Consider the following 26,243-nt stretch of genomic DNA (forward strand, 5'->3'; position numbering starts at 1 on the left):
AACTTGTCACCTAAATTCATAATTAAAAGCATAATCTGTTATTGTGAAGTTACTAAAATTTGTGTTTTGGGGAACTTTTTGGTAAAAGGAAATTACAAAATTGTATAGAATTATGATCTCTAGTAAATATAGTCTTATGTATATACATATATGCTTACAAAAATATATTGGAAGGATAGAAACTGCCATGTTAAAAGTGGTTATTTTCATAAATTGAAATTGTAAAGAATTTTTGTTATTTTGTACTTTATTTTCTACTTTGAATAAATACTACTTTTGTCATCAGAAAAAAAAACTACACAGAGTGAAGGAAAAGACACCCAAGAGGGTATGTGGGGGAATATAGTGCTAACAATAATTTAATTCTTTACTTAATGAAGGCCGTAGGAAAAAATAATCCAGAATGGAGGGAAATTCACAAATCTTGGCAGAAATTCTATCTGAAATTTGAATACAGGTATACTTTTTATTTTGTGCACTCTGCATTCTTGACACAGTAGTAGGTTTTTTTCTTCATATCTTATCTCATTTAATCCTCATAACAAGTCTTACGAAGTTGAGATGTCATCCGTTTAAAAAAGGAATAATTTGAGGCTTAAATATTTACCTGATGCTTGGAAGCTACTCTGTTACCATTATAATGTATTACCTTTCTCTGACTCTGTGGAAATGTGTATTTTTGAAGCACTTGCATTTATTTTTTATTTCTGATAAGAAAAACAGTATCATCTTGTATTCTAAATCAGAAAAAAGAAACACATATTTTCTTGGGAAAACAGGTTGTTGCCTTTTGTGAAGGACCCCGTTGCCTTACAGCATTCGAGAATATTGCCGTTCAAGACTTAGGGGCGTGTATTTTGTGTTTTGCCACTATAGGAATAAATGTTACTTCAATGCTTATCAGTAAAGTTAATCTGGGGTCTTTTCCATATAGCATTCTAATTTGATACTTTAATGTTTTCCTCTAAGAAACCAATCAATAGTATTAATAAAAGAATAATAATAGCAATGACAAAAAAATTATTGGCCATCAGAAATGCAGAAATTTGCTGGTACATTAAAAACATTTAAAAATATTTGCCAATTAAATTCTGCTGATTAAATAATCACATATGTCTATTCAAACTGTTATTAAAAATAATTTTACTCGAATTATGGGTAAGAGTGACTTTGGTAAGTTCTCTTAATCATAATAGAATCATGATTTGATTAGTCTTTAAATCCTTTAAAAGCAATCACTGGAATAATTTTATTGATTTGGAAATGTCCATTGTCATGTGAACTTAATCCTTAAGTCTTGGTACCACTCATGTAATTGTGCAGAAAAAACAGACTTGTTCCCACTGTAATACCCACAGAAAAGATAGTTTGGGGTGCAACTAGTGAAACTAAGATTCTTTGCTATAGAAGGTGAAATTAGGTCTGGAACGGCTAACCATGAAAACTCCCGGGGAGGATCTGCAGCTTCAGCCACGGTGTCATTGGTGCTTCTTTTTGGAACCAACTGCCGTCCTTGGAGGGAGCGAAAGCAGCCCGCGTGGAGGGAAAGCCAGGCACTCCAGCCGGCAGCCCGCGCCCGCCGCCAGCCACCCGTGCGTGGCGCCTTCGGCCCAGCAGCCAGCCCACAGCTCTGATGAAGCTGAGTACGTGTTTGGCATACCGGTGATCATGTGACTCTTCTTTTAGAAGAGAAGAATGTGGTTTTTGGAGATTGCATCCTAGTGAGGAAACAGCTGTATTTGCAGACCTGTTAATGTTATATAAACTCCCTGAAAATAAGTTATGGAAAATTAAAACTCACTAATATGTACAGGTCTAGTAATCCTTAATGCTGAAGTTAAAATTATACAATGTATCTTTTACTAGAAATACCTGAGAAAAAGTCCACAAGTTATTTTGTGAGGACTTTGAAAAATCATTTATAATAATAGATGTAAAAGATTTTAATCTTTTAAGACCACTCTCATCATTTACATAAAATATCTTATCAGAATCCCTTGATTTATTTTGGGGCTGAGGACTATAGATAGAAGAAAATTAAGCAACATGGATCCTTACAAGAAATTAATTTAAAATTTTTTATTTTTATTTTTTTGAAGTATGGTGTGTTTTCTTAATTGGATCATTTATACAAAGTATAGAGTGTAGAACTTTGAAAAAATCTTAGATATATTTAAAACTAGTCATTCTGTTATAAGAATTATGTAAATTACTTAATATAATATGGACTATTTTCTAATCTTAATTTTATAACATTTACCAAAAACTCAAAATCTGCGTTTACCAACCAACTTATTAATAGACTAAGTAAAATGGTTGTTTTAAAAGCATTTATTTTAAACTAGTAAAAAGAATGAGAAGGCAATCTTCAAGCATTTTGGTTATTTTCTTCTGAAATCTTTCTATCAGCATTTAGAATCTCTCACAACACAGAACCAGAGAATACTAATACAAAAAGGCCCTTAGAGATCATCTCTTTAATTTTTCAAATATGAAAACTGATGCCCCAGAAACTGCTCAAAAGTCTTTCAGTATTTGAGAAGAGAAAAGAATTTTTGGTACCCTTTTCATTATGTTGGCTTACCTATAGCATTCAATTACATATCATTCCATTTACTATTTTTTGAGGTATCAAAAATAACTTTTTGATTATTCACCTACTTGTTTAAGCTCCCTTAGGTAGCTTTTATGTTTTGTGTAGTCTTAAAAGAGCTCTTACATAAGCTGTTTAACAGTGAAGAATTCTGGTAGTGCACAGTGATTGGTGGTTTGATTTGAGTGTGTGTTTTTAACTCAGAATGCCTAGTGCAATGCTCTCGTTCCCATTAGATGTCCTTTCCATGCTTAAAAATTAGTAATACTTAGATCACATGAATGATTTATTTATTTTGGGTTAACTAGAAAACTGGATTTAGTATACTCATGTTAAAGCTTTAAGTAGAGTCTATCCTTAGTTAAAATGTCAATTAAAATGCAATGATTTAAGAACACTAAGGTGCATGAATAGCATCTGATCTTAGCTTGCAAGAAAGTTAATCTGGAAAATGGGAGGAGGTATCAGGAAAATGACAAATTAAGGAAAGTCTTTTTGATTATTAGATAATTACTTTCACAGATTTTAATTGAAACATAATTACAACTCTTTCCGTCAGCGGCTTCACTCTCAGAATTTTTTGCCAGAACAGAAATTCAAAACGTGTGTGTGCGCGTGCGCATTTTAGGACTAGCATGAGTACAGGATGCCAATAAACAATTTTTAAGGCAGTTATTGTACAAAAATAGTTACTTAATGTCACTAAATAGGCTCAGATACATAGAAATATTATGTGGCCAATCAACATTGAGAACCTGATTTGGATTAATTATTAAGATGGAACACTTCTTTTATAATCAAAATAGTGAAAGAAAAGATAAAGAAAGACATGTAAAGATATGACCAGGTGTCATCCAAGTGAGAACCCAGAAGGGACAACTCACTGTGGGTTTGAATGAAGGTTTGAATCCTCAGTATAGAGCATGTAGGATGAGCTGAGCTGGGCCTTATGAGATGAGTCAGCAACATTATAGCAGATAGGAAGAAGGGATGTGGGATTCCACGTGGAGGTTCAAGGACAAGGGAACAAAGGTGCAGAAATGTGCAAAGTAGTGTCTGGGATTTAGCAGATCAGTGTAGTTCACCGGTCAGGAACACATGGAAAACAAACATTGGAAAGCTACAGAAGAGTCAGAATGTTGAAAACCTACCTTACCTTCTTGTTTCCACTGTCCTTCCCCACCCCCACCCCTCACCCCACTCCTGCCATAGCTGGGGATAAAATGATGTAAAATGGAGTGGTGGTGGTGGAAATGGAATACACATTAGGGGCACTTGGTGAACAGGTGGTAAGATAACCTAGCATGAAATGGTTATTAAATGTTAGACTGTTAGGCAGGATTGGAAAATTGGGTGTTTAATTGAGATAAAAATAATGAAAAATTGACTCCTGCCAGCAATTTCATCTCTCTGAAACCCATATCCTTCTGTATATCTGCCTAATAAATAGATATCCCTAGATTATTAGAATAACCTAAATCCAGGCTGCCTCATTCTCTTGATTCCCTTTATATCAGTTGGTATCCCCATTATTCATCCATCTAGTCATCCAAATTCAGAATTCTTTGAGGCATTCTAGACTTCTCTCACTACTTTACCGTTGTATCCAATCACTCAACTCTGTCTCCTAAATAGCTCTTAACATAATTCCTTTTCTTAACCCATACTGCTTAGTTAACGCAAATCTTCTCTTTCCTAGAAATTAGAATGGCCACCTAACATGTTCTATTTCCTCCAGCCTCCCCTACCTCAGTCTATTTTCTAAATGATACAAAAATTTTCTTAAAGGACAAATCTAATCCTTTTTAATATTGCCCGTTGTTTATATGAAGCTCTTCACTATGTATTTATGATACAATTCTTGCCTGTGTCTCTAGGCTTACTCTCTGAGAGAGGTTCAGGGGTCATACAGAAGAGCATATGGGTACTCAAAGTGTGGTGCCTTTGCATTTTCTATTCCTTTTGCCTGGGATAGTGCACCCACAAAGACCCATCTATTTTTTTCCAGGTAGCCTGACACATATCTATTCCTTCCTAAAGAATTATCCCATCTGGAAGGCTTTTTTGATCCATTCCCTTGCAGGGAAAGTTAGGCATTCCTATTTTGGTTATCTCCATAATAGCTCCTAACATGTATTGTAATTGTACATACATACTTATTTACCTGGTGTTTCCTTGCAATCAGCACGTAATGCCTTATTCTCTTTGTACTTGCAGTACTTAGCCCAAGACCTTGCAGATAATGACCTTAAAAAAGGGAAACAATCTGTTGAATGAATTAATAGTTCTTTTTAAAAGCCACCACTTAATTTTAATCTTAGTAAGGTTTAAATAAACATAACACATTTTCTTCTTTAACTTATTAATTACCAAACCTGTATCTTAATAATTGCCATTTACCAAATGTCAGGTGTTTTGCCTTTAGCTGGTTGGGTCAATTGCCCTGTAGAATTCCTGGATATGCTTCCTTATGGTGTCATTTAACTTGTTCCTCTCACTCTCTATTTCCTCTCTTCCCCATCAATTTGAAGTTTGGGCTAAAGGCTTAATTAAATTCAGGTTCAAATTGTTTTTGGTATAGGCCTTTTCCTCATCTTTTTTTTATGGCTGTATTGATAGGTTAGATTTCTAAAAGTAGGATTGCTGGCTCAAAGCATATATGCATATATACTTTTTCTAGACTTTGTCAAATTCCTGCCTTTAAGGGTTGTTTGATTTTTCATTCCCACAATTTTGCCTGTTTCCCTGTAGTCTTGACAATAAATATGTTGCCTAACTTGGATTTTTGCCAATCTGATGTATGAAATATATTTCCTTTCCTATGAGTAATTTCTTGTGGTACTTGCTCGTTCTTTGTCCATTTTTTTATTTGGTTAGTGGTTTTTTTTCTCTTGATTTTGAAGAACTCCTTATGTAGTTGGGGTAAAATTAGCCATTGTCTGTGTTAAATTGCAAGTATTTGTCATCTGATTTATCTCAGGGTGTTTTGTTCCATGCAAAGGGCTTTTTTTTTATGTTGTGTTTAAATATGTTTGTGTATAGTTTTTATTGTTTCTGTATTTTTAGTCAATTAGGAAAGTTCCACTGGTTTGTGACTCTATACATGTGCCAACACAACTTTTAGTTACAGACATAATGTGTCCTACTCTACGGTACAGCCTGTACCCCTCCTACATTGCTCTTTTACAGGGTTTTCTTGTTCATTCATGTTTGCTTAATTGATTGAAAGCTTACTTTACAAGTAAGAAAATGAACACTTCCATAGAAGTTATATGAACATGGAGTAATGAGAAAAATAAGAAATAATTGTTCTTAAGGGTTTCTTAATACTTTGTCTTAATATGAAGGTTAAATGTAGCACTCTTTTTGCAGATGCTGAAACCATTTGTAACCATACAAAATTAAAAGGAAGAGAGATGAGAATGTATTGGAAACATTTATTCCCCTCAGTGGTTCCCAAAGTGTGGTCTGTGGACATGTAGCCCCTTAGCATACATCACAGCAGTGGCATCCCTCTGCTGTAGTAATCATGTTTTCCACAGCATCATATTCGTAGTAAAACATTGTCAGTTTTATTCAAGAATATCCTTGATAAAAGTAAAAATTATGTACTTTATTAAATCTCAGCCTTATCTTTTGATTGAATATAGTCTCTGTTTCAAAATGGAGAATATGTACAAAGCTCTTCCACGGGCCAAAGTGTGTGACCATCTCAGGGAAGGCAGCCTGTGACTGAGTTGAGCCAGACTAGTCACATTTTATTGAACCCCATGTTTACATGAAAGAATGACTGATAATTGTGGTCATTCAGACTCGGGTGTTTGGCAGATGTTTTCACAATAATGGACAAAGTGAGCCTGTTACTTTAAGAAAAACAATTGACAGGATTTATTGCCAATGATAAAATTTGAGCTTTCAGGAGAAAAGAATTTTGAAAAATTGGTATTCTCTATACTGTGAGCCTGACACTTCTAAATACTTACAGATTTTTCTGATGTTATCGGTGGTCGTATTAGCAAACTTTAATTTTATACTAAATGTGTTAACATTTGGAAGACCTGCAAGTCTCAGTGAGCCAACATCTTCAAAATGACCCAGTGGATAACACTACAGAATGGTGTGTAGGTAAATAATCCAGCAAGTGGATTTTATTTTAACAGAGTAAGAAATTTATTGATATTACTTCAGATTCCATATCGCAACAAACTTAAAAGCTACTACTTGTCAAGCTTTAGTGTAATAGCAAAGAATGCCCAAATTATCTGAAAAGGTGACTAAAATACACCTTGCCTCTCTCTTTTCCAACTACATATCTTTGTGAGACTGGATTTTCTTTATGTTATACAATTACAACATAAAACAGCAGATTGAATGCTGAAGTAGATATGACTGTTCTTTTTAATTAAGCCAGATATTTGCACAACTGTAAAACGATACTACTTTTCTTGTTAATTTTTGTTTTGGAAATTATAGATTCCCCAAAATTCATTTGTGTCAACATGTAACAGGTTTATTATTTCTATTTTTATTTTTTTATATTAATGAATAATTACATTAAAATTTTCTTTGGTTTAATTTCTAATATGGTAATTGACAGATATTACCCACATAAAAGCTTTTGGGGTCAGTAATTTTTAATAATATAAAGAGGTCCTGATATCAATAAGTTTCTGAATCATATTTAAATAAGCATAACAATACATGGCTTTCATTTTGATTACAACAGGTTTTACATTTCCCTGTATACATTAAAGCACAATTTTGTAGTCTTCTGGGTAAAGAGTTAGAGGTTGACAAAAAATATAGCAGAGATGAGGTTAATGAGAATTTGCTTTACAGATCAGATTATTTATTCTAGGCAAAAATTAAACCTTTTTCAAAACTAAAAACAAAAACTTCTGCTTTTCTTTTAAATTTAATTAAAACTGAAGTTTAATATAATTCAGTGTAAAATCATACTTTAATTTTGCTTGGTTGTGTTGTCAGGAAACTTGGCGAAAGATACTTTCTCAATTTAAATAAATGCATGAGTTCTTGTTATTTTTGACTACTCTGTGTAAAGAAATACTGGTTTTTAGATGGCTAAAATGCCATCTAGAGATTTTGTAAATCTCCAAAAATCAACTGTATCTAATGTTTTTCCCTGATTCCTTCAAGCTGAGCAAATGGCCTGTGTTTTGTTAGTTATTGTGTTTTGAAAGATCTAGAAACTATCCTGTCAATCTGTGTTTAACATGTTACATTAGAATAACCTAAATGCCTTTGATTTAGTTACAACCTAGATATTGATGCTGAGTATAAAGGTTTGATTTAAAATTCTACTTTTCCCTTATATACCAAGGGAACTACATTCACAGCATATTTTTTTGTTTCTCTTAAAGACTGGTAGCTATCAACAATATAATGAGTAATATCAGAATTTTGTGTAGCTATAATTTTCTCTAAGGGGGGTCTTACTTCCTAAAACTCCAAATCCTAATTTCTTTTTATCTAATTGGGGGATAATTTTTATAGATAAAGCTTTCTAAAATTCACCAAGTTTTTTTATTATTGCACAAAACTGAACATTTATATAGAAGTTAAGCCCTTCTTAATACTTGAGACCTGGAAAGAGATCTTATGATTAGTGGTAGGAAAGTATATTATCTATATGTTAATGGGGGAACATTGAGTTAGGTAGTTACTATGGACTTGTATTATCTCAGGTGCAAAGACATAGTTCTCTCTTTATTTTCTTGGGCTTTACCCCAAATGATAGCATATTCAACAATACTGTGTGTTTTGTAGTACTGCATCTCTAAAGCAAGGGCTCAACATTTTAAAAGAGCTTATCTTATATAGGAGCCTTTGTTGTTCAAGATTAGTGTCACAGCAGCCAGTATGTTGTCCTGATTTCTCAGAAAACAGTACCAATTATAGAAAATTGCAGATATTACTTGTTTTAACAACATAAGAAAATAAGCAAATGGGGAAAAGTGATTATTTGTCCCATAGGGAACCCAGAGAGCACATGGAAGGTAGTGAATTACTGTTCCAGAACTGTGTTCGTTTTGTTAGTTTAATTTATTGGTGTCTCTCAGTAAGAGAACAGAGAACTGCATCAAGTCCATAGGATGCTCTCGCCCTGTGGAATGAGAAGGGATGGAAGAGCCTGTACCAGACTCCTGTCTTAATTCAGTTCAACAAGTATATATGAGTATCTGTAATTTTCATGTTGCTATACTCTAACGCTACAGATGTTTTGTTAGAAATTGATCCTTCTCCTTAAGGAGCTTATTTATGGTCTGAAAGGAATGATAAGATAATGATAATCTGTTAATAGCTATAAAACAACCAAAATGCAGTTGTGAATGTTAAGAAGAAAAGGTTTACATTCACAGAAGAGCCTGGGAGGTGATTGGAGTGCAAGGACAACCCAAGCATGTGAGTTGGCTCTTAAAGGAAAAATGGGTAGAATTTCAATAGTGATAAAAAGGGAAGCCAGAGCCTCAGGACGTGCTGGTTCAAATATATCTCAGTTCCATAGAACACAGAAGAAAAACTACCATGTTAGAAGTACTGATTTTTAAGTTACAGGTGATCTAACTTGATTGATTTATGCTCCTCTGTGGCATTACAAAGAAAGTGCAAAACAGGTGTATTCTTTGCTACTTGCCTCCAAATGGCACTGGACATGAATGTGATTTTAGATTTACTTCCAGTTTAAATGATTAGCTAGTAGTATAAATGGTGTAAAGACTATGCTAGTCCCGTATTTTATTCTTAATATTTCTGCCTTTGCAGGTTTGTGTCACTCTGTGTTTGTACAGGGCATACGTTAGTCCTTTTGCTTTCCACAGTCAACATGTAAATACAATAACTTGCCTACACTTTGAATAAGTACACTATGTGTTCTAATACGTAAAATTTAAGGGGTTTTGTACTTGCCAAGGAAAAGTTATTTAGAAATTCATCTATACTATAGTGCAAATTTAACTCATTTAGCTATTCTTTGCTATATGGATATAAATTTTTAATTCTTCTAGCGCTGGGATGGGGTCCATTCATTTTTGCATACGTATCTGCATCTACTCTACCAACGCCTACTACTGCTTTCTGCTGATAATAGTAGCACTCAGGGCTGCCTTTTCAGTAGGATGGTGTGTCTCTCCATAGGCTCACAGTTGGTAAGACAAAATTTACCAAATGGCACATCCAGTTTTTTTGTTTTTTTAGTATTAGTTGCTTGATCATAATATCTCATTATTTCTTGGAACTCATTTTTTGAAAAGTAGAATAGAAAAAAAACCCTCTTATTCAAATGGCTATCATGTAAAACTTTCAAAAATGGACCAGAAGTTTACCTCACACCACATACATACTAAAGCTGAAATACTCGAGGATGAATGAGGCGCTGTCCCAGCCCACCTGGTGCTGACAGTCACTAAAATACAGTTGATGAATGCAATGCTTTTAGTGGAAATGTTTTCAGATTCCAAGTTACAGTTTTTAATCAGTATGTGTTGTTTAAGAAGGCTGAAATTCACCATATTAGTAACAAGATCTTTGCAATGTTTAAGTGACTACCTAGAGCTGGAGCTGTTACAGAAAAGGCTGGCTAGTCTTGGTTTGAATGTCTCAGTAAAAAGACTCCTCAAGTCTCAGGCCCTTAGAATGAGACAGGAAGGCCAACTTGTGAAGGAGTTTGCATGTTCTCTGGAGTGCCGGTGAATTTCTGCCACACCCTGTAGTTCCTGGCTGGGCTCTGATGCCCAGTGGTGCCTTGTGCCACTCTAGCTGCAAGTACCAGGAGAGTTGGTGGGATTCAAAAGACTCTAGCCCTTAGTGCCATCGCCATTTTCTGCTTCCAGAGTTTTTCTCACTAAATGACCTTAGATCTCAGTGAGCTGTAATATCATGAAAGTCAATATGTATTTTAATCAAGTTTAGAAGACGTCACAATTTTGTTAAATGGTCTTTTAGGCTATTTTGGGATGATGGGAAGATAGTGTATATTCCAGGTAATGACAGACTTGAGTTTACTGTAAAATTAACCAATCTTTCACAGTTAACCTAATTTAAAACCTGTTCATGTTTTCTCACTTAAGGATAGAGAGTTTTTATCTCTGTGTTCCTTTCCTTTTTCGCTTTCCCTCTGGAATATATATTATCACTAATTTCTATAAACCCAGGCATTATTCCAGAAATTGAGTGCCAAAGAATAAAAAGATGGCATCACATTATTTCATAGCACAGAGTCACGTATCCATTCCTGCCCTTTTTGCAGTGGTTTCTGCCAAAACGTCTTTGAAGAATAGAGTCAACAACTGAAATTTACTATTTGTATTGATAATTGCAGTTGGCTTTCTTATACACATTTTAAATTTTTATTAGGGGCATATATTTAATATTTAAGATTTTCTCATTGTAACATGTTAAAGAAAGTTGAAATATGAAACTACCTTATAAGGATGTCTTAAAAATTGTGGAATTAGTATGTTCAGTGGAATCAAATCTCTGCTTTGCCGAAGTCTTTTCTATGTTAAACAGATTTTTTAAATTCTTCTTTAAGTGTTTCTGTGTAAAACACATATATTGCTCTCAATATTCTTTCTCTCCCATGGAGATAACTTCATAAACAGTTTTTACATTTTAATACAATATGTATATTTTTGCTTCTCCCTTTTTAAATGAAACTAAAGAGATAAATGAAAATTAAATTTAATAATTTATTTAAAAAGTATTTGGTACTTAATGCATCTCTTAATTCTCTTTGGCAATTAGGGGCAAGTAATTAGTTGATTACCTGTAAAGACTCATAATTTTAAGAATTCCTAATTTCAAAGTATTTTAATTTTCTATTGGATTAATTTATATAAAAGTATCTAGTAAATCACTTAGCTGTTAAGTGTCAAAATAAGCAATTTCCTAACTATAATTAATCCTTCTCCTTTCAGTGTTTTGTTTCCCAGAAGAAAATTACTTAATAGGCATGATCTCATCTGACTAATTTCAAGCTAACCTCTTTCAACTATAACATAACTGAAAAAAGAATCTTCCCTTATGGTAGCATTCTTGAGATCACAACCCTTTAAAATATCTCTTAAAATACATATAACTGACCCTGAATAGCCAAAGCAATCCTGAGAAGGAAGAATACAGCAGGGGGGATCTCACTTCCCAACTTCAAGCTCTACTACAAAGCCACAATAATTAAGACAATTTGGTACTGGCGCAAGAACAGACCCACAGACCAGTGGAACAGAATAGACAGTCCAGATATTAACCCAAACATATATGGCCAATTAATATGCGATAAAGGAGCCATGGACATACAATGGGGAAATGACAGCCTCTTCAACAGCTGGTGTTGGCAAAACTGGACAGCTACATGTACGAGAATGAAACTGGATCATTGTCTAACCCCATACACAAAGATAAATTCAAAATGGATCAAAGACCTGAATGTAAATCATGAAACAATTAAACTCATAGAAAAAAACATAGGCAAAAATCTCTTGGACATAAACATGAGCAACTTCTTCATGAACATATCTCCCTGGGCAAGGGAAACAAAAGCAAAAATGAACAAGTGGGACTATATCAAGCTGAAAAGCTTCTGTACAGCAAAGGACACCATCAGTACAACAAAAAGGCATCCAACAGTATGGGAAAATATATTCATAAATGACATATCCAATAAAGGGTTGACATCCAAAATATGTAAAGAGCTCACACACCTCAACAAACAAAAAGCAAATAATCCAATTAAAAAATGGGCAGAGGAGCTGAACAGTTCTTTAAAGATGAAATTCAGATGACCAACAGACACATGAAAAGATGCTCCACATCGCTAATCATCAGAGAAATGCAAATTAAACCACAATGAGATATCACCTCACACCAGTTAGGATGGCCACCATCCGAAAGACAAACAACAACAAATGTTAGCGAGGCTGTGGAGAAAGGGGAACCCTCCTACACTGCTGGTGGGAATGTAAATTAGTTCAGCCATTGTGGAAAGCAGTATGGAGGTTTTTCAAAAACTCAAAATGGAAATACTATTTGACCCAGGAATTCCACTCCTAGGAATTTACTCCAAGAATGCAGCAGCCCAGTTTGAAAAAGACATATGCACCCCTATGTTTATTGCAGCACTATTTACAATAGCCAAGAAATGGAAGCAACCTAAGTGTCCATCAGTTGATGAAAGGATGAAGAAGATGTGATACATATACACAATGGAATATTATTCAGCCATAAGAAGAAAACAAATCCTACCATTTGCAACAACATGGATGGATCTAGAGGGTATTAAGCTCAGTGAAATAAGCCAGGCAGAGAAAGACAAGTATCAAATGATTTCACTCATCTGTGGAGTATAAGAACAAAGAAAAACTGAAGGAGCAAAACAGCAGCAGACTCAAAGAGCCCAAGAATGGACTAACAGTTACCAAAGGGAAAGGGACTGGGAAGGATGGATGGGAAGGTAGGGATAAGGGGGTTTGGGAGGAAAGAAGGGGCATTACAATTAGCATGTATGATGTTGGGGGGAGCACAGGGAGGGCTGTACAACACAGAAGACAAGTAGTGATTCTACAGCATCTTACTACGCTGATGGGAAGTGACTGTAATGGGGTATGTGGGGGGACTTGGTGATGGGGGAGTCTAGTAAACATAATGTTCCTCATGTAATTGTAGACTAATGATACCAAAAAAAATACATGTGACTGGCATATAGAAAGTATCAGTTCCTAGTTGATAACTAGCTTTTTTCTTGATTGAAATTATAGAATTTCACAGAAAAAATTTAAGCAAATCCTGTGACTTATCTAAGATACTAGAAAACAAATCACAATTAAATTTACTATTTTTCAAAATTCCGTAAAATTTTCATTCTCCTTTTTATTTTTTAACACTGAAGTCATCATCTCAGAGAATTTCTTTTTAGTTAGTGGTTTGAACATTATCATTAAATTGAGTCTCTGAAGAATAGTATCTTCCAACTTTTTTGCCATTGTAATTTGTTGGTTTTACTGGTCTCCTAGTTTTAATCAATTTTTATCTCTATGAAGTTATCTTAATACATATTTATTATGCTATGGTCATTCCTGAATTTTTAACCATTTTGTATCTTTGCATCATCCCAGTAGCTGAACTCACGACTAATCAATACTAAACAATGCTGCATCGTAGAAACGCTGGAGATGATTAGAAAAATCCTAGATTTGGCACCCACTAGCCACAAGTGGCTCTTACACACTTGAAATGTGACTGGTGGAATTGGGGCACTGCAGTTTTAACTTCATTTAATGTTAATCAACTTAAATGTAGATAGCCGTACGTGACTAGTGGCCTTCATAGTGGACAGCACCACTGAGAAGTCCTCAGGGCTTGTTTTTTTTTTTTTGGTTTTAAATTTTCACAGAAATGAAACAAAGCTTATGAGTTAAAGCCATTGTATAAGATTCACTAGTATGGTCAAAGTCACTTGTTTCCCAGAATAAGATGTTAGCTTTAGGCCTAAAGAGAGGAAAATATGGCAATATTATTCCTCAAACTTTGCACAGCTGCAGGCTATTTCCACTTACAGAACAACCATTGAATACTTCTATTAGAGTAGCATCTGTTAAAGTGCAGCTTTTCTTGTTTGGGGTGTTTTGTTTTGCATTAGGCAGAGTTGGCAGAAGAAAAAACAAGTCTTTATTTTGTATTGTCTTTGCAGTTTTTACATTTTTCTATGCATTATCTTCTCCAAGCCTCCCAATGAGAGGGAAAGCTAAGACCTAGAACCGACATTATTCTCAGTTCTAAGGAGAAAATATTTCTCAACTCTTTTAAGGTTGACATAAAGATTTAGCTGGGAAAGGGCAGTTACAGGATTTGGCAACTGAATGCAGACTCCTAGGATGAAGAGCCAAAGGTAACTAAATCGGAGCCAGGGTTACCGGTGTGTATGTGATTGTATAACTTACAGAGGAAAGTGAAGAGAACAGCTGGTTTGAGGTAGAAGAATAGTTTTAAACATGTTGAGTTTAAGATGCTGATAATACAAGCAAATGGCATGGGCAGTTCAAAATGCCCCAAAACTGAACTGAAGGGCAGAGAAGACCTCGCTCCTAGCTGGATAGAAAAGATTCAGGAGTCCGTGACAGGGCTTGCTCATTTTCATCTCACATGCCCGTTTTTCTCCTGAATCCACTTTCCCCTCCCCCCAGCCCCCATATACTGACTGCCACACAATTCAGTAGAAGTTTGTTTATGTAAAGAAGATCTGAGCCACGGAGGAGAAACTCACCTGAGAGAATGGAAATTGATGAAGGAAATGCAGGGAAGGTCTCAGGAAAGTGTGAAAGTGGTCAGAGTGAGTGGGAATGTTTCCCTGTGGTGCGGGCTGAGCAAGAGGAGAGTCGCGCAGGAAGGGTCAGATCTGCGTTGTGCGAGAGGCGAGAAGGCTGGTGACGCAGGGGAGCATCTCAGCTATGATCTGGAAGTGCTTGTAAAAAGCAGGAAGTGATGGTTGTCAAGGGCCGGGGGGCGAGACAAATGGGGAGCTGCTGTTCAGTGGGTATCAAGTTTCAGTTATGCAAGACGGAAGAGGCGCAGATGCCTGTTTCACAATATTGTGCTTACAGTTACCAAAACGGTACTGTACACTTAGTTTGCTAAAAGGATAGTCTCATTTATGTGTTTTTTTCCCATAATTTTTAAAGGTGCGGGGAGCTCTTTATATTTTTTTGGAGACTAATGTGAACAGAAATTGAGACAAGGATTCTTGGAACTGGCTGATTGGTTTTTTTTTTCCTTTTCTTGAATTGCCCCTATCTGGGTTCATTCTTAATTTGGTTGAAAACATTTCTGCCATTACATTAAAATGTTTGGTTATGGATTGAGTAGGTGTGACTATCAAACCAATGACAGGTGGTCATTTAGCATTTCAAAAAGGCATTAAAATGCCAGAAGATGTGATTTTTAAAAAAAATAGAATGAAGGGCCCAGAGCAAGCACTTAATGTGGTAGAACCTTCTGCAGTGGCAGATGGCAATGTCTGTACTGCCCTGTGCAGTAGCCATAGCCACATGTAGCTGTTGCGTACTTGACTGGTGTGATTGAGGAACTGTATTTTTAACTTTATTTTGTATTAATTAGTTTACATTTACTCATATGTGTCTAGTGGCTTCCATAGAAGGCAACACAGGTCTAGAGACCTGAGAAAAGTTAATCAGCATATGAATGAAGTAGGAACTCGATCCAGGCATTTGGATTTGAAATAAAACCTGAGGAAAGGTATTACGGTGCATTACCGGAGACCAGAACTTCCACGAGTGGCTTTAAAGTGGTGTCATCCTGTTTCAATCAGTGAAGTGAGTTCACAGCAGAATCCATGAGTCGCCTTGATCGTTTTTAATTTCTGTGCTTCGCCTTCATGTGAATACACAAAGCAGCCAAGTGGGACAACAGTCCAGTGCTGAGCAGCAGAAAGGCCACTCACAGAAGCGGGGCCTGGGCCGATGGTTTTAGCAGTGCTGCCATTTTAAAAATGCAACTAAGGAAGGGTACATGATGGCAAAACTTAAAAATGATGTTGGTTTTCCCTTCTCTTCAGGGTATGAACAGCTCTCTTGGGCCACATCATCTCTCTCCTGGGCCATTGCAGTAACTTCCCAGTTGGGTTTTTGTTTTGTCTTGTTTTGATTTTTTTTTGCCTCAGGCCCAGGGGCTGCATCACACCCAGAATTGTATTATTAAAAAACAATTTTAGAGATCTGATCCACATCTCTGCTCAAAAAATTTTACCTCACATATGTATTTAATAAAAAGTTTCAAACACATTTTTGGATGCTGTTTTTCACTTTGAAATTAATGGGGTCATGTGGACATTTTCTCAGCTGATGAGAAGAAAATTGTTAAAACATTTTTGTTAGCCTATTGGCAGAATGTAACAAGGACTTTAAAGATATTTATCACCTGAACTCTAGTAATTCACATCTGGGAATCCTCCCAAAGAAACTATCTAAATACCACAAACTATGTCCCCAAATCTCATGTGCAAAGGTATATACCTCATAGCATTATTTAAAATAGTGAAAACTGTACGTAACTGTCATGTTCAACAATAGGGAAATGACATTGCTGAAATGATGTCCTCCTCCATCACTGTGGACGCATCTGCTGGGATATATTACATGCTACAGTCAGTCGTATGCATTTCTGCCATTGTAGTGCGTACTTGTGACGCTGCTGTGCCTATACATTGTAAATGCCCAATGAATCTTTGCTGAATAAATGAACAAATGAATATTGTCACAAATGAAATTGAGTTTTAGTTGCTTATCAATTGGTTAAAACTAAGAGTTATTATATTCTTTTAAGTTCAGTGTCATGCAGTTCCATTTGTAATAAAAATGTTGTTTTAGATTTAAACATCTTTTCCAGAAAATATTTTTGTAGACAAAATAACAATTTCCAACACTGAAAGGTAAATTCAGTTTATAAATGTATCAAATAGTGATTTTTATAAACAAATAATATTAGTAATAAATCATTCTGTGGCCCCAGTCTTTTTTGTACACTTGTAGCTTATTTTTGTCTCCCAATATTTTCTCTGAATTTTATGTCTTTTTTATAATACAAATAAAACCTGTACATACCTCAAACCTATAATTTGTCCACACATTCTATTTCTCTACTTTGTTCATTTGAAATGATCAGTCATCAAGGAAATTGCATACCTAGTGCATTAGGATGTGATGTAGAGTATTTGAAATTTTGTTTTCTGTACAGAGGTTAGCAAAAGGAAGAAATCTGTTATTTTCCTTTATATTATTTTTCTGGGTAAATCCAGATTATTGTTGATGTAGACAAGAAATAATTACAATGATGTAGACAAGAATTTCAGTATTCGAAATTCTAAATTCCTCCTTTTTACATGGAGTCCTCTAGTGTACTTGACCAGCAGATTGAGATATATATTTGTCATCACTTTATAAATAAAACCTAGATGCCTCATTCTTCCTGAAACTTTAGCAGTTTAAGATTGTCATTATTTAATATATTTAGTTGATAGAACCCTGAAAATTGAGTGTCAAGCTCATGAGCCAGGGATCGTATCTGTTTGCCCACCCTGTGTCCTCAGAGTCTATCACAGTACCTGATTAAGCTCTCAAAAAATCATCAAATACCTGACTGCCTACTTTTGCCCATTTGTTCTGTAACTGCTTTCTAATAAAGAAAGGGATTTAAGTATCTGTTTTGTGGTGGATAGGCTCTTTGATTGTAAGGAACAAAAAAGATTCAGGTTTTCTTATGGAGAGAGAAAAGGGCAAAAGAAAAAGGGAAAGAGGGGGAAAGAGAAGAGAGCCAATGGTTAGGCTTTACTTTCTCTAGTGAATCTAGAAGCTAGTGGTTTTCCCCTAGAAACAAGTGTCTTTTCCTGCCGACTCTGATGCTTCTCCATTGTGTTCTCTTTGCTTCTGCTTCTGAGTGCTGCTTTGTTTCTCTTCTCTTTGTCAGAGTACATTACTTCCATATAACTCTAGTACTCCAGAGTTACTTAGTACTGTAGAATCTTACTGGTCCAGCTAATTACCCTTAGTTTAGGCAGAAGTTTTTCATAAAGGCCCCCCACCCCACCCTATGGGCTCCCAATTAGCTTCTACATTGATTGGTCCAGTTGGCTTTGGCCAGGAGACAAGGTCATGTGAAATAGGAATTGCCACCCTCAGATAAGGAACCACCTACAGTTATTTCCTCAGTTCAGAAGTTTCCTGAGATGCATCTGATATCATCTAAAGCTTAACACACTCTTTTCCAGTAGACATCTGTTTCCATGTTCTTTAATTTCCCGCTCAGGCTTTATAATATTTTTATTAATCATGGCATAGTCCCTATTTTTAAATTGAATTATAATTGACACATACGACTTTTGGGTGTATGACATAATTATTCAGTATTTGTGGACATTTCAAAATAATCACCACACTAAGTCTAGTTACCATCTGTTACCATTACAAAATTTTTTTGTTGTAATGAGTTTTTAAGGTTTACTTTCTCTGCAACTTTCAAATTTGCAATACAATATTATTTACTGTAGTCACCATGCTGTATATTACATCCACGTGACTTATTTATTTTATAACTGGAAGTTTGTACCTCTAGACTCCCTTCATCCATTTTGTCCACTCCCTACTCCCTCCTCCCTAGCAAACACCAGTGTGTTTTCTGTATCTGAGTTTGTTTTATTTTGTTTGTTCATTTGTTCTGTTTTTTAGATTCCACATGTAAGTGAAATCATATGGCATTTGTCTTTCTCTGATTTATTTCACCTAGCATAATACCCCATAGGTCTATGCATGTTGTTGGCAAATGGCAAGATTTCTCTCTTTTTTATGGCTGAGTAGTGTTCTATTGTATATATGTACCACATCTTCATTGTCCATTCAACCATTGAGAGACACTTAGGTTGTTTCCGTATCTTGGATATTGTCAGTAATGCTGCAATGAACAAAAGGGTGCATGTATCTTGGAATTAGTGTTTGTTTTCTTTGGATACCTCAGAAATGGAATTACTGGATCATCCAGTAGTAGTTCTAGTTATAATATTTTGAGGAACCTCTGTATTGTTTTCCATGGTGGCAGGGCCAATTTACATTCACACCAACAACATGTGAATGATACATTTTCACCACGTGCTTGCCAACACTTGTTCCGTCCTGTCCTTTTGATACCAGCCATTCTGATGTGTGAGAGAATACCTCATTGTGGGTTTGATTTGCATTTCCCTGGTTAGTAATGTTGGGCATCTTTTCATGTGCCTGTTGGTTATTTGTATGTCTTCTTTGAAAAAATGTCTGTTCAGATCCACTGCCCATTTTTTATCAGGTTTTTTCCTCAGTTAGTTGAGCTGTATGAGTTCTATTAAACCCTTATCAGATATAGGATTTACAAATACTTTCTCCCATTCAGTAAGCTGCCTTTTTATTTTGTCTTGCATTTTCCTTTGCCATGCAAAAGTTTTTCAGTTTGATGTAATCCTGTTTGTTTATATTTGCTTTTGTTGCCCATTTCCTTTGGATTTTGATCCAAAAAATTATCACCAAGGGTGAGGTCAAATTCCTTACCATCTATGTTTTCTTCTAGGAGTTTTATGGTTTCTGGTCTAACATTCAAGTCTTTAGTCTATTTTGAGTTAATTTTTGTGTATGCATTGATGTTTTATGTTATGGTTTTAGAGGACTTCATTTTTAGAATTTAGAATATTGCTTTTTTTATAGAAAATTAAGTAGTCATTTCTCCTATCTCTTCTCCTCGTGAGAAGGACTTCAAAGCCTGGGAGCCTCCCCCTGACTATTCCTGCTCCTCAACATGCCTGTGGAGAAGGAAGTTACTTCTGATTGGAATTTTTGTGGCTTATAGATAATCACACTTAAAATGGAGACACCAAAATATTTTTCAATTAAAGAAATTTAACAAAAAATTTTAAAATTTAAAAAAACTAATAGACATACCACTGGTAATCTGTAAGTTGTAAATACTTAATGGATAGTAAATTTAACAGTAAAGCATTGTTACAGTTCCCATTTCTTAAATTAACCTCTACTTCTCCAAGTTTTTCATTTTTCTTACTTAAAACTTCAAACCTTTATGCTAGATATACTTACTCCTATTTTATTCAGGGGGGTAAAAAAACACAGGTCAGTCCATTGCTTGGGGAGTTACACGTAATCTTTGAATTTAACCTTTCCTTAGCTTTCAAATTGAGGTCTAAGAGTAACTGGCATACTGTTAGATATGACTTTATTATGGAGGATAATGGTTTTCAATCATGGCAAATATGGACTAAAAATCTGTGGTGCTATAGAATATGACTGAGGGAAATGACATTTGAGGAGTCTACTGTGTACGCATGTTAGGGGCTTACCCTGTTCCCTTATTCACACAATGGCCCTGTGGATTTTCTTTGGTCTGAGACCTAACAGTTTTTCTAATTTTATATAATTCTATTTATTCTGTTTGTTTTAGTTCCCTGGCAGTAAATTTGCACCAATTTAACTCTTCTTAGATAGTCATCATTAATACATAAAACTTTTCTTTTAAAAACAGGATAAAAGAATCAGAGTATCTCAGCCCTTGACAAGAGGACCAAGTGCCTTTATTCCAGAGAAGGAAGTAAGTTTATCCGTCCTAAAATATATTAAGTGTTATATAGATGTATACAAAAAGCTTTAGTTGTATCAGAATATCTCCATTTCTAATACAGGAGTAAACTTGTGGTTGCTTTTGTTTCTTAGTTATATGTCAGAAAACCGGAAATATTTTATTTTCAACTTCACTTAAAAGTTTATGTATATAATTATCTACCTTCTTATTTTAGAGTTAGATATTATAAAAATTTTACCGTATTTCATTTCAAACATAACTTTTCTGAACAAAGCTACTAACTAATAAAATTTAGTACTAGCCTGAAGGTTTTATGTTTTAAAATGGCCATGGTTTCATGGTGGTTAAGGGCTACAGAAATGTTAAGATATTTTGAAATGAAAAAGTAAGTTTCCCAACTAGACCTAATAAACAAAATATGATATTATATCCCTAGTAGTTACTCCTTTCATGTGGCTCTAAGTCTCTGGACAGCATGTCACAGAAGGCCCAATGCAGTCTGCACCTTTGGTGAGGATGGAAGTCAAGACTGCGGATGCAGAAAAGAGAGGTTGTAAAATGATGCAAGGAGATGATAATCCATAAACAATGTACAGGACCTTCTAGATTCCTGGATGTCTCTCATATATACTTGGGCTAAGAAAAGTTTAAGAAGCACTAATTGAGTTTTTCTCTGTTTCAAGGAGTTACTAACTCAGGTTAAGTACAGTTTTGTAAACTAATTCGCTGTTGACTGCAAAAACATTATTTATCTTAAAGCACCAGAATCGTTTCTATATTCTGAAATTAATCAACAAATACTTATAGGACACCTGTTACATTCTAGGCATTATTTTAAAAGAAGGGATGAGTAGAATTTAAATAATACATGCCAGGACATTGGCAGAGTCAGCAATTCCTTCAACTTCATTTCACCTTTTAGTGACCTTACCATTTAAATGAAACTGTTAAAGGAAAGTTTAACAGAAATGTTTTGGGAACTCAGTGACCATGCATTAGAGAGACTGTTGTACTTCTGCCTGCTTCCCTCTTAGGGCATACGGGCTGCTGCTCTTAGTGGACTGATTGCCACATATACATGAAGACTTCCTGAAACACAGTAATTTTCACAGTATGTGTTGGAAGATAATACGGCTTGCAGAAGCCACTGATTTGTCAGGATCTGTCAAATCATATGAATCTATTAATGTATCTTAGGTATCAGTTAAACAGAAGAAATGTCTGCTGGGGAATACAAAGCAAAAACAAATATTCTATGCCTCATTGTATGGCTTATCTGGATCCTGTTTAATATGTTTTTAACTATTATCTTGGTCCTTGTAGTTGACGAAATGGGGGAAAATGAACAAATGCAAGTATATTTGACTTTATAATTAGCTGAAGTGAAATTGCCTCATTTTTACACTATTGTAATTAACATTTTCTCACAGTTTACACTTCCTTTGGGATTAGATTTTCCTCAAGTCAGTAGTGCCTTTGCATAATTTGTACATATTTTTCAAAAGAGACTGTAAAGCCAGCCCTGAAGAGTGCTGTGTTAATGGCAGTGTGGATCTCTGGAAAGACCATTGGTCTAGATTTAAGGAAACCTGGATTCTAGACCAGGCTCTGCTGTTACCTTGAATTTAAACTTGAATCTGTTTACTTATCTAAAATGAGTGCGTTCTTAAGTCTAGAACTCTAGCTCTAAAATATCAATAATAATAAACCAGTCCTAGAATATGCCCGTATAATTCCCACAGAGCTGGATCCTTCTACAAGGTGCTAATAAGCTTTTAACACCTTCAGAGTCAATTCTTGGTATGATGCCCAAGCTGTCATTGTGTGTCAAGCTACATATAAATAACCTGTTTTTGAGAAAGCTCTCTTGATTTCCTAGGATGGAGGATGTCCAGTTTAATAAATTGTGTTGTTTTTTAGTGATTAATATGATAGGCTCAAAATAGGAATGCCAGTACTTCAGTGTACTTAATTTTTCAATTAACACTTTTCCTATAAATTTTCCTATAAATATTTTCCTTTGTCCCTATAAAAAGTTCAGAAGCCCTTTTTTATGTTGAATAGCAAAAACAAGCAAAGGATCAAACTGAAAGTATTTATCTTAATATAGTGTGATTAAGTATCTCCATAGGTTGCTGAGATAAAATTTTAAGTGTATGTAATCAAATGCCGCTTCCTCAGCCTCACCGCAGATCAGTATGCCGACTGCCAAGCAAGTGGTCTCCGAAAGCTTTGCCTTGTGCGCTGGGCAAAGCAGATGGGAGCTTCTTCTCTCCGGTTTCATAGCTGTGTGTGTATAATGTTCGTTAATTTGACATTTGTTGTTTAATAAATTATGGTCCCAGAGCCAAAAATGAGTAGTGCTTTCCTTTTTGTTTCTGGTATGAGCAACTGCATAATTTCTGTGGCTGTTAATATCAAAAGAACAATCATTCGCTTCTGTAGTGGCATGATTTATGTAAACTACAGATCGGTTTACTTTTTAATACCATTTTGTGTGTCTTGGTGTCCAGGTCATCCAAGCAGACACAGCAGATGAGCGCACCAACTTCCTGGTGGAGGAGTACTCGACGTCCGGCCGCCTGGACAACGTCACGCAGGTCATGGCTCTGCACGCCCAATACCTGGAGTCCTTCCTGCGGAGCCAGTTCTACATGCTGCGCATGGACGGCCCCCTTCCCCTGCCGCACAGGCACTACATCGCAATAATGGTGCGCTTGGCCTGTGCCTGCCCCCACCTGACATCGTCCTCGCTCCTCCCACCTAATGTTACATGTGTGCTTGCAAAGCTTGCAGCACTTTGTAGGGATAAGAATTGAAGAAGCCTGTGTCCTTTTGGATACATTTTGAATGCTTTATACTACTTAATTACTTAACTTTTCTCATTTAATTATCAGTTTAATCTCTTATGATTAAAGATGCTTGTAGGATCCAAAGCAATACCACTAATATTGCACAAGTTTTGTTTTTGCTCTTGATATCTTGTTTTTATTATTAATACAAAACAGGTTATAACATTTTGTTTAGTCATTTTATACAGGAAGAATATTACTGATTTGGCCGACTAAAAGGGAAATACCAGTCAGCACCCACAGAGATGCTGGATAAGAGGAAAGCTCTGAAATGAGTTACAGTATTTCTCAGTATAGTACTTGGCACAAACTGGTTAACTAGTTAATATTTTGGGCGGGAGAGACTTCTAAATTGGGACGATAGGCAGCAAGAATGAGAAAGGTAGGCTGAAACAGTGTTACAGTTGGACTATTACAGAGAAAGCGGAAGAAGAGCAGGATGCAGGTCTGCCTGTTGGGAGAGTCTAGAGCAGCTGGGCTGGCAGAGCCCGCAGAGGGGGCCGTGAGCTGGCAGATTGGTTTTTACACGTTTGATTTGATCATCTTGTCTATGCTGTGTCCCTTTCACTTTGAATGACAAAAGGGCAGCATTCTGTGTTTTACTGAATGGTGAACTTGACTAAGACTAATTTCAGCTTAAAGTTCTGGCAGACTTAGAATGCTTACAAACTAAGAGATAAACAAGATACAGAAAATAGAAAGAACAAAATAGTGCTATTTTACTAAGGATCAGCTCTGAGTAAAGGAGCAGTGAAAAGTCTGCTTTGCATGGATTTACCAAATTGTCAGTATCAAGGCTGATTTTGAATGCATAGGAAGGAAGATGTCAGGAGCTTCAGTTCTACCTCAGTAGGTGCTGTGCATGGATGAGATCTGAAATCAGTTATCTGAAAGGAGATAAGAGAGGTATCCAAGTTAGCATGCATTCTGAATTGGTACGATACAAATTAATAACATTTTATTTATGGTTTAAATAGATTATAGTTGATATCATTTACCATAATGAAATGGACATGTATTTTCTTATGTCTAGGTTGACCCAAATTCTAGATGAGGAAGTGACTGTCTTTGTGTAACAATTATTTGCTTATATAAGTATCAGCTTCCTGTACTGACTCAAAAATCTATGGCAGCACTGTGATGAAAGTTCTAGAAGGAGGAGGAATCTGTAAGAAAAGAATTATTGGCCATAAAAATTATTAAACTCCATCTAAATTATTTGTTTAGAAAAAGAGTAGGACTCTACAATGATTGTTTAATCAACTAACTTTTCCCTTTGTGTTTTAGGCTGCAGCCAGACACCAGTGTTCTTACTTAATAAACATGCATGTGGATGAATTTTTAAAGACAGGAGGTATTGCTGAGTGGTTGAATGGTTTGGAATATGTACCACAAAGGCTGAAAAATCTTAATGAAATAAATAAGCTGCTAGCACACCGACCCTGGCTGATCACAAAAGAGCACATTCAGGTACTGAGTGTTCCTTTGAAATAAAAAAGATGTTTACTAATGATTATAAGAGTTACATAGTTGGGTTTTTTTTGCTTAAGAATTAATTTTGATTAATCTTTAAATAATTACAGGAACTTGGAAAATAAAAAATAATAATATGTGTAGAAGAGAAAAATTTAGAAAGTCAGTGGATTTAATGAAGGTACAAATGAATACTTTAAGTAATCAGTAGTTAACTATACAAGTGCTTCGGTGAGTGGCTATGAGAAAAGTTGGTTTCTATTTTCAAGCAGTGGGTACAACAAAGGAAGCCCTGCGCAATCGGAGACCTGAGGTCTAGTCCTCCACTCTTACTCACAATTTTACTACCTTTAGTAAATTAACTTCTGTGGACCTCAGTAGTTTCCCCTTCTATAAAACGAGGGACCTAGATTAAATGAGTTCTACACTCTTTTCTAGTTCTAAGTGGTGTGTGAATGCTTAAAGGCCTCTAGAAGCTGGAGCTTAGAAAAATAAAGCTGTGATTGACTAAAGCACTTGCACGTCGAAAAGAATGTCCATCAAAGGCCTGCAGGGTGAGGCTATTACAAATACCCTTAGCACTGTGTGTGTACTTGGTAACTACTCAATCAGAGAGAGCTGTCATCTCAGTTATCATTAGTAGAAGCCTTAAGTATTAAAAATCCCTGCTTCTAATGCATAGAAATGCCTGTTTTTAAAAAACTGTCTTATTAGACTACATGTTTATTATTTGCTCAGTTAAACCAAACTTAACATTTTTTTCTCCCAAGCATATATGTTCATTTTAATTTTTCTCTTTAGGGATTGACAGTATAAAGCTTGAAGTTCTCTGTTTTATAAAATACGCATATTCAAAATATTTTGATGAGCAGCATTTTAATCATGAAGCCAGCATGTCACTGCGAATCTGGTTAAAAGTCTGGTAGTCACTCAACGGGACCAACAGCAGCAATAGCTGGAGTCTTAATCTTAAATATATCCGGCACACACATCTCGAACTGTCCAGCATTCACAGTTCCCGCTTTAAGCTCAGGGACAGGAACTCTCCACCCACTGACCCCCTCACAAACTGCATGGGGCCATCACAACATGTTTTTTTTCAGAAGATTTCTGGCTTCCACAGCTTCACTTTTGGCGACACTTGTACAAAGTCGCATCCATTCTTTTTTGAACAACATGCAGCATGT

General features: G+C 35.6%; 1 protein-coding gene and 2 long non-coding RNA genes across 8 annotated transcripts in view; 2 read left to right on the forward strand and 1 right to left on the reverse strand.

Annotated features, from left to right (window-relative positions):
- LOC118971620 (uncharacterized) overlaps window positions 1-15,008 on the reverse strand; it is a 34,991-nt gene extending 19,983 nt beyond the window's left edge. Inside the window, exons 1-2 of the long non-coding RNA XR_005060128.2 lie at window positions 14,871-15,008; window positions 4,758-4,840 (exon numbers count right to left, since the gene is read on the reverse strand). This is a non-coding gene — a long non-coding RNA (uncharacterized lncRNA). The remainder of the gene's footprint in view (window positions 1-4,757; window positions 4,841-14,870) is intronic.
- Window positions 1-26,243, forward strand: part of SESN3 (sestrin 3) — a 69,078-nt gene that overhangs the window by 20,750 nt on the left and 22,085 nt on the right. For all 6 annotated transcript variants that reach the window (XR_012132597.1, XM_037013769.2, XM_037013767.2 and 3 more), the window contains exons 2-4: window positions 20,675-20,740; window positions 23,245-23,442; window positions 24,871-25,053. Coding sequence is in view for 5 of the 6 variants with exons in the window: in XM_037013769.2 (XP_036869664.1) it covers window positions 20,675-20,740; window positions 23,245-23,442; window positions 24,871-25,053 (447 nt within the window). In the remaining variant the exon portion in view is untranslated. The remainder of the gene's footprint in view (window positions 1-20,674; window positions 20,741-23,244; window positions 23,443-24,870; window positions 25,054-26,243) is intronic.
- Window positions 779-16,404, forward strand: LOC140849997 (uncharacterized). The gene is made up of 2 exons (XR_012132598.1): window positions 779-1,643; window positions 11,530-16,404. It is a non-coding gene; the product is annotated as an uncharacterized lncRNA (long non-coding RNA).

This window comes from Manis javanica, chromosome 6, assembly GCF_040802235.1.
Source record: "Manis javanica isolate MJ-LG chromosome 6, MJ_LKY, whole genome shotgun sequence".
Taxonomy (NCBI): Eukaryota; Metazoa; Chordata; class Mammalia; order Pholidota; family Manidae; genus Manis; species Manis javanica.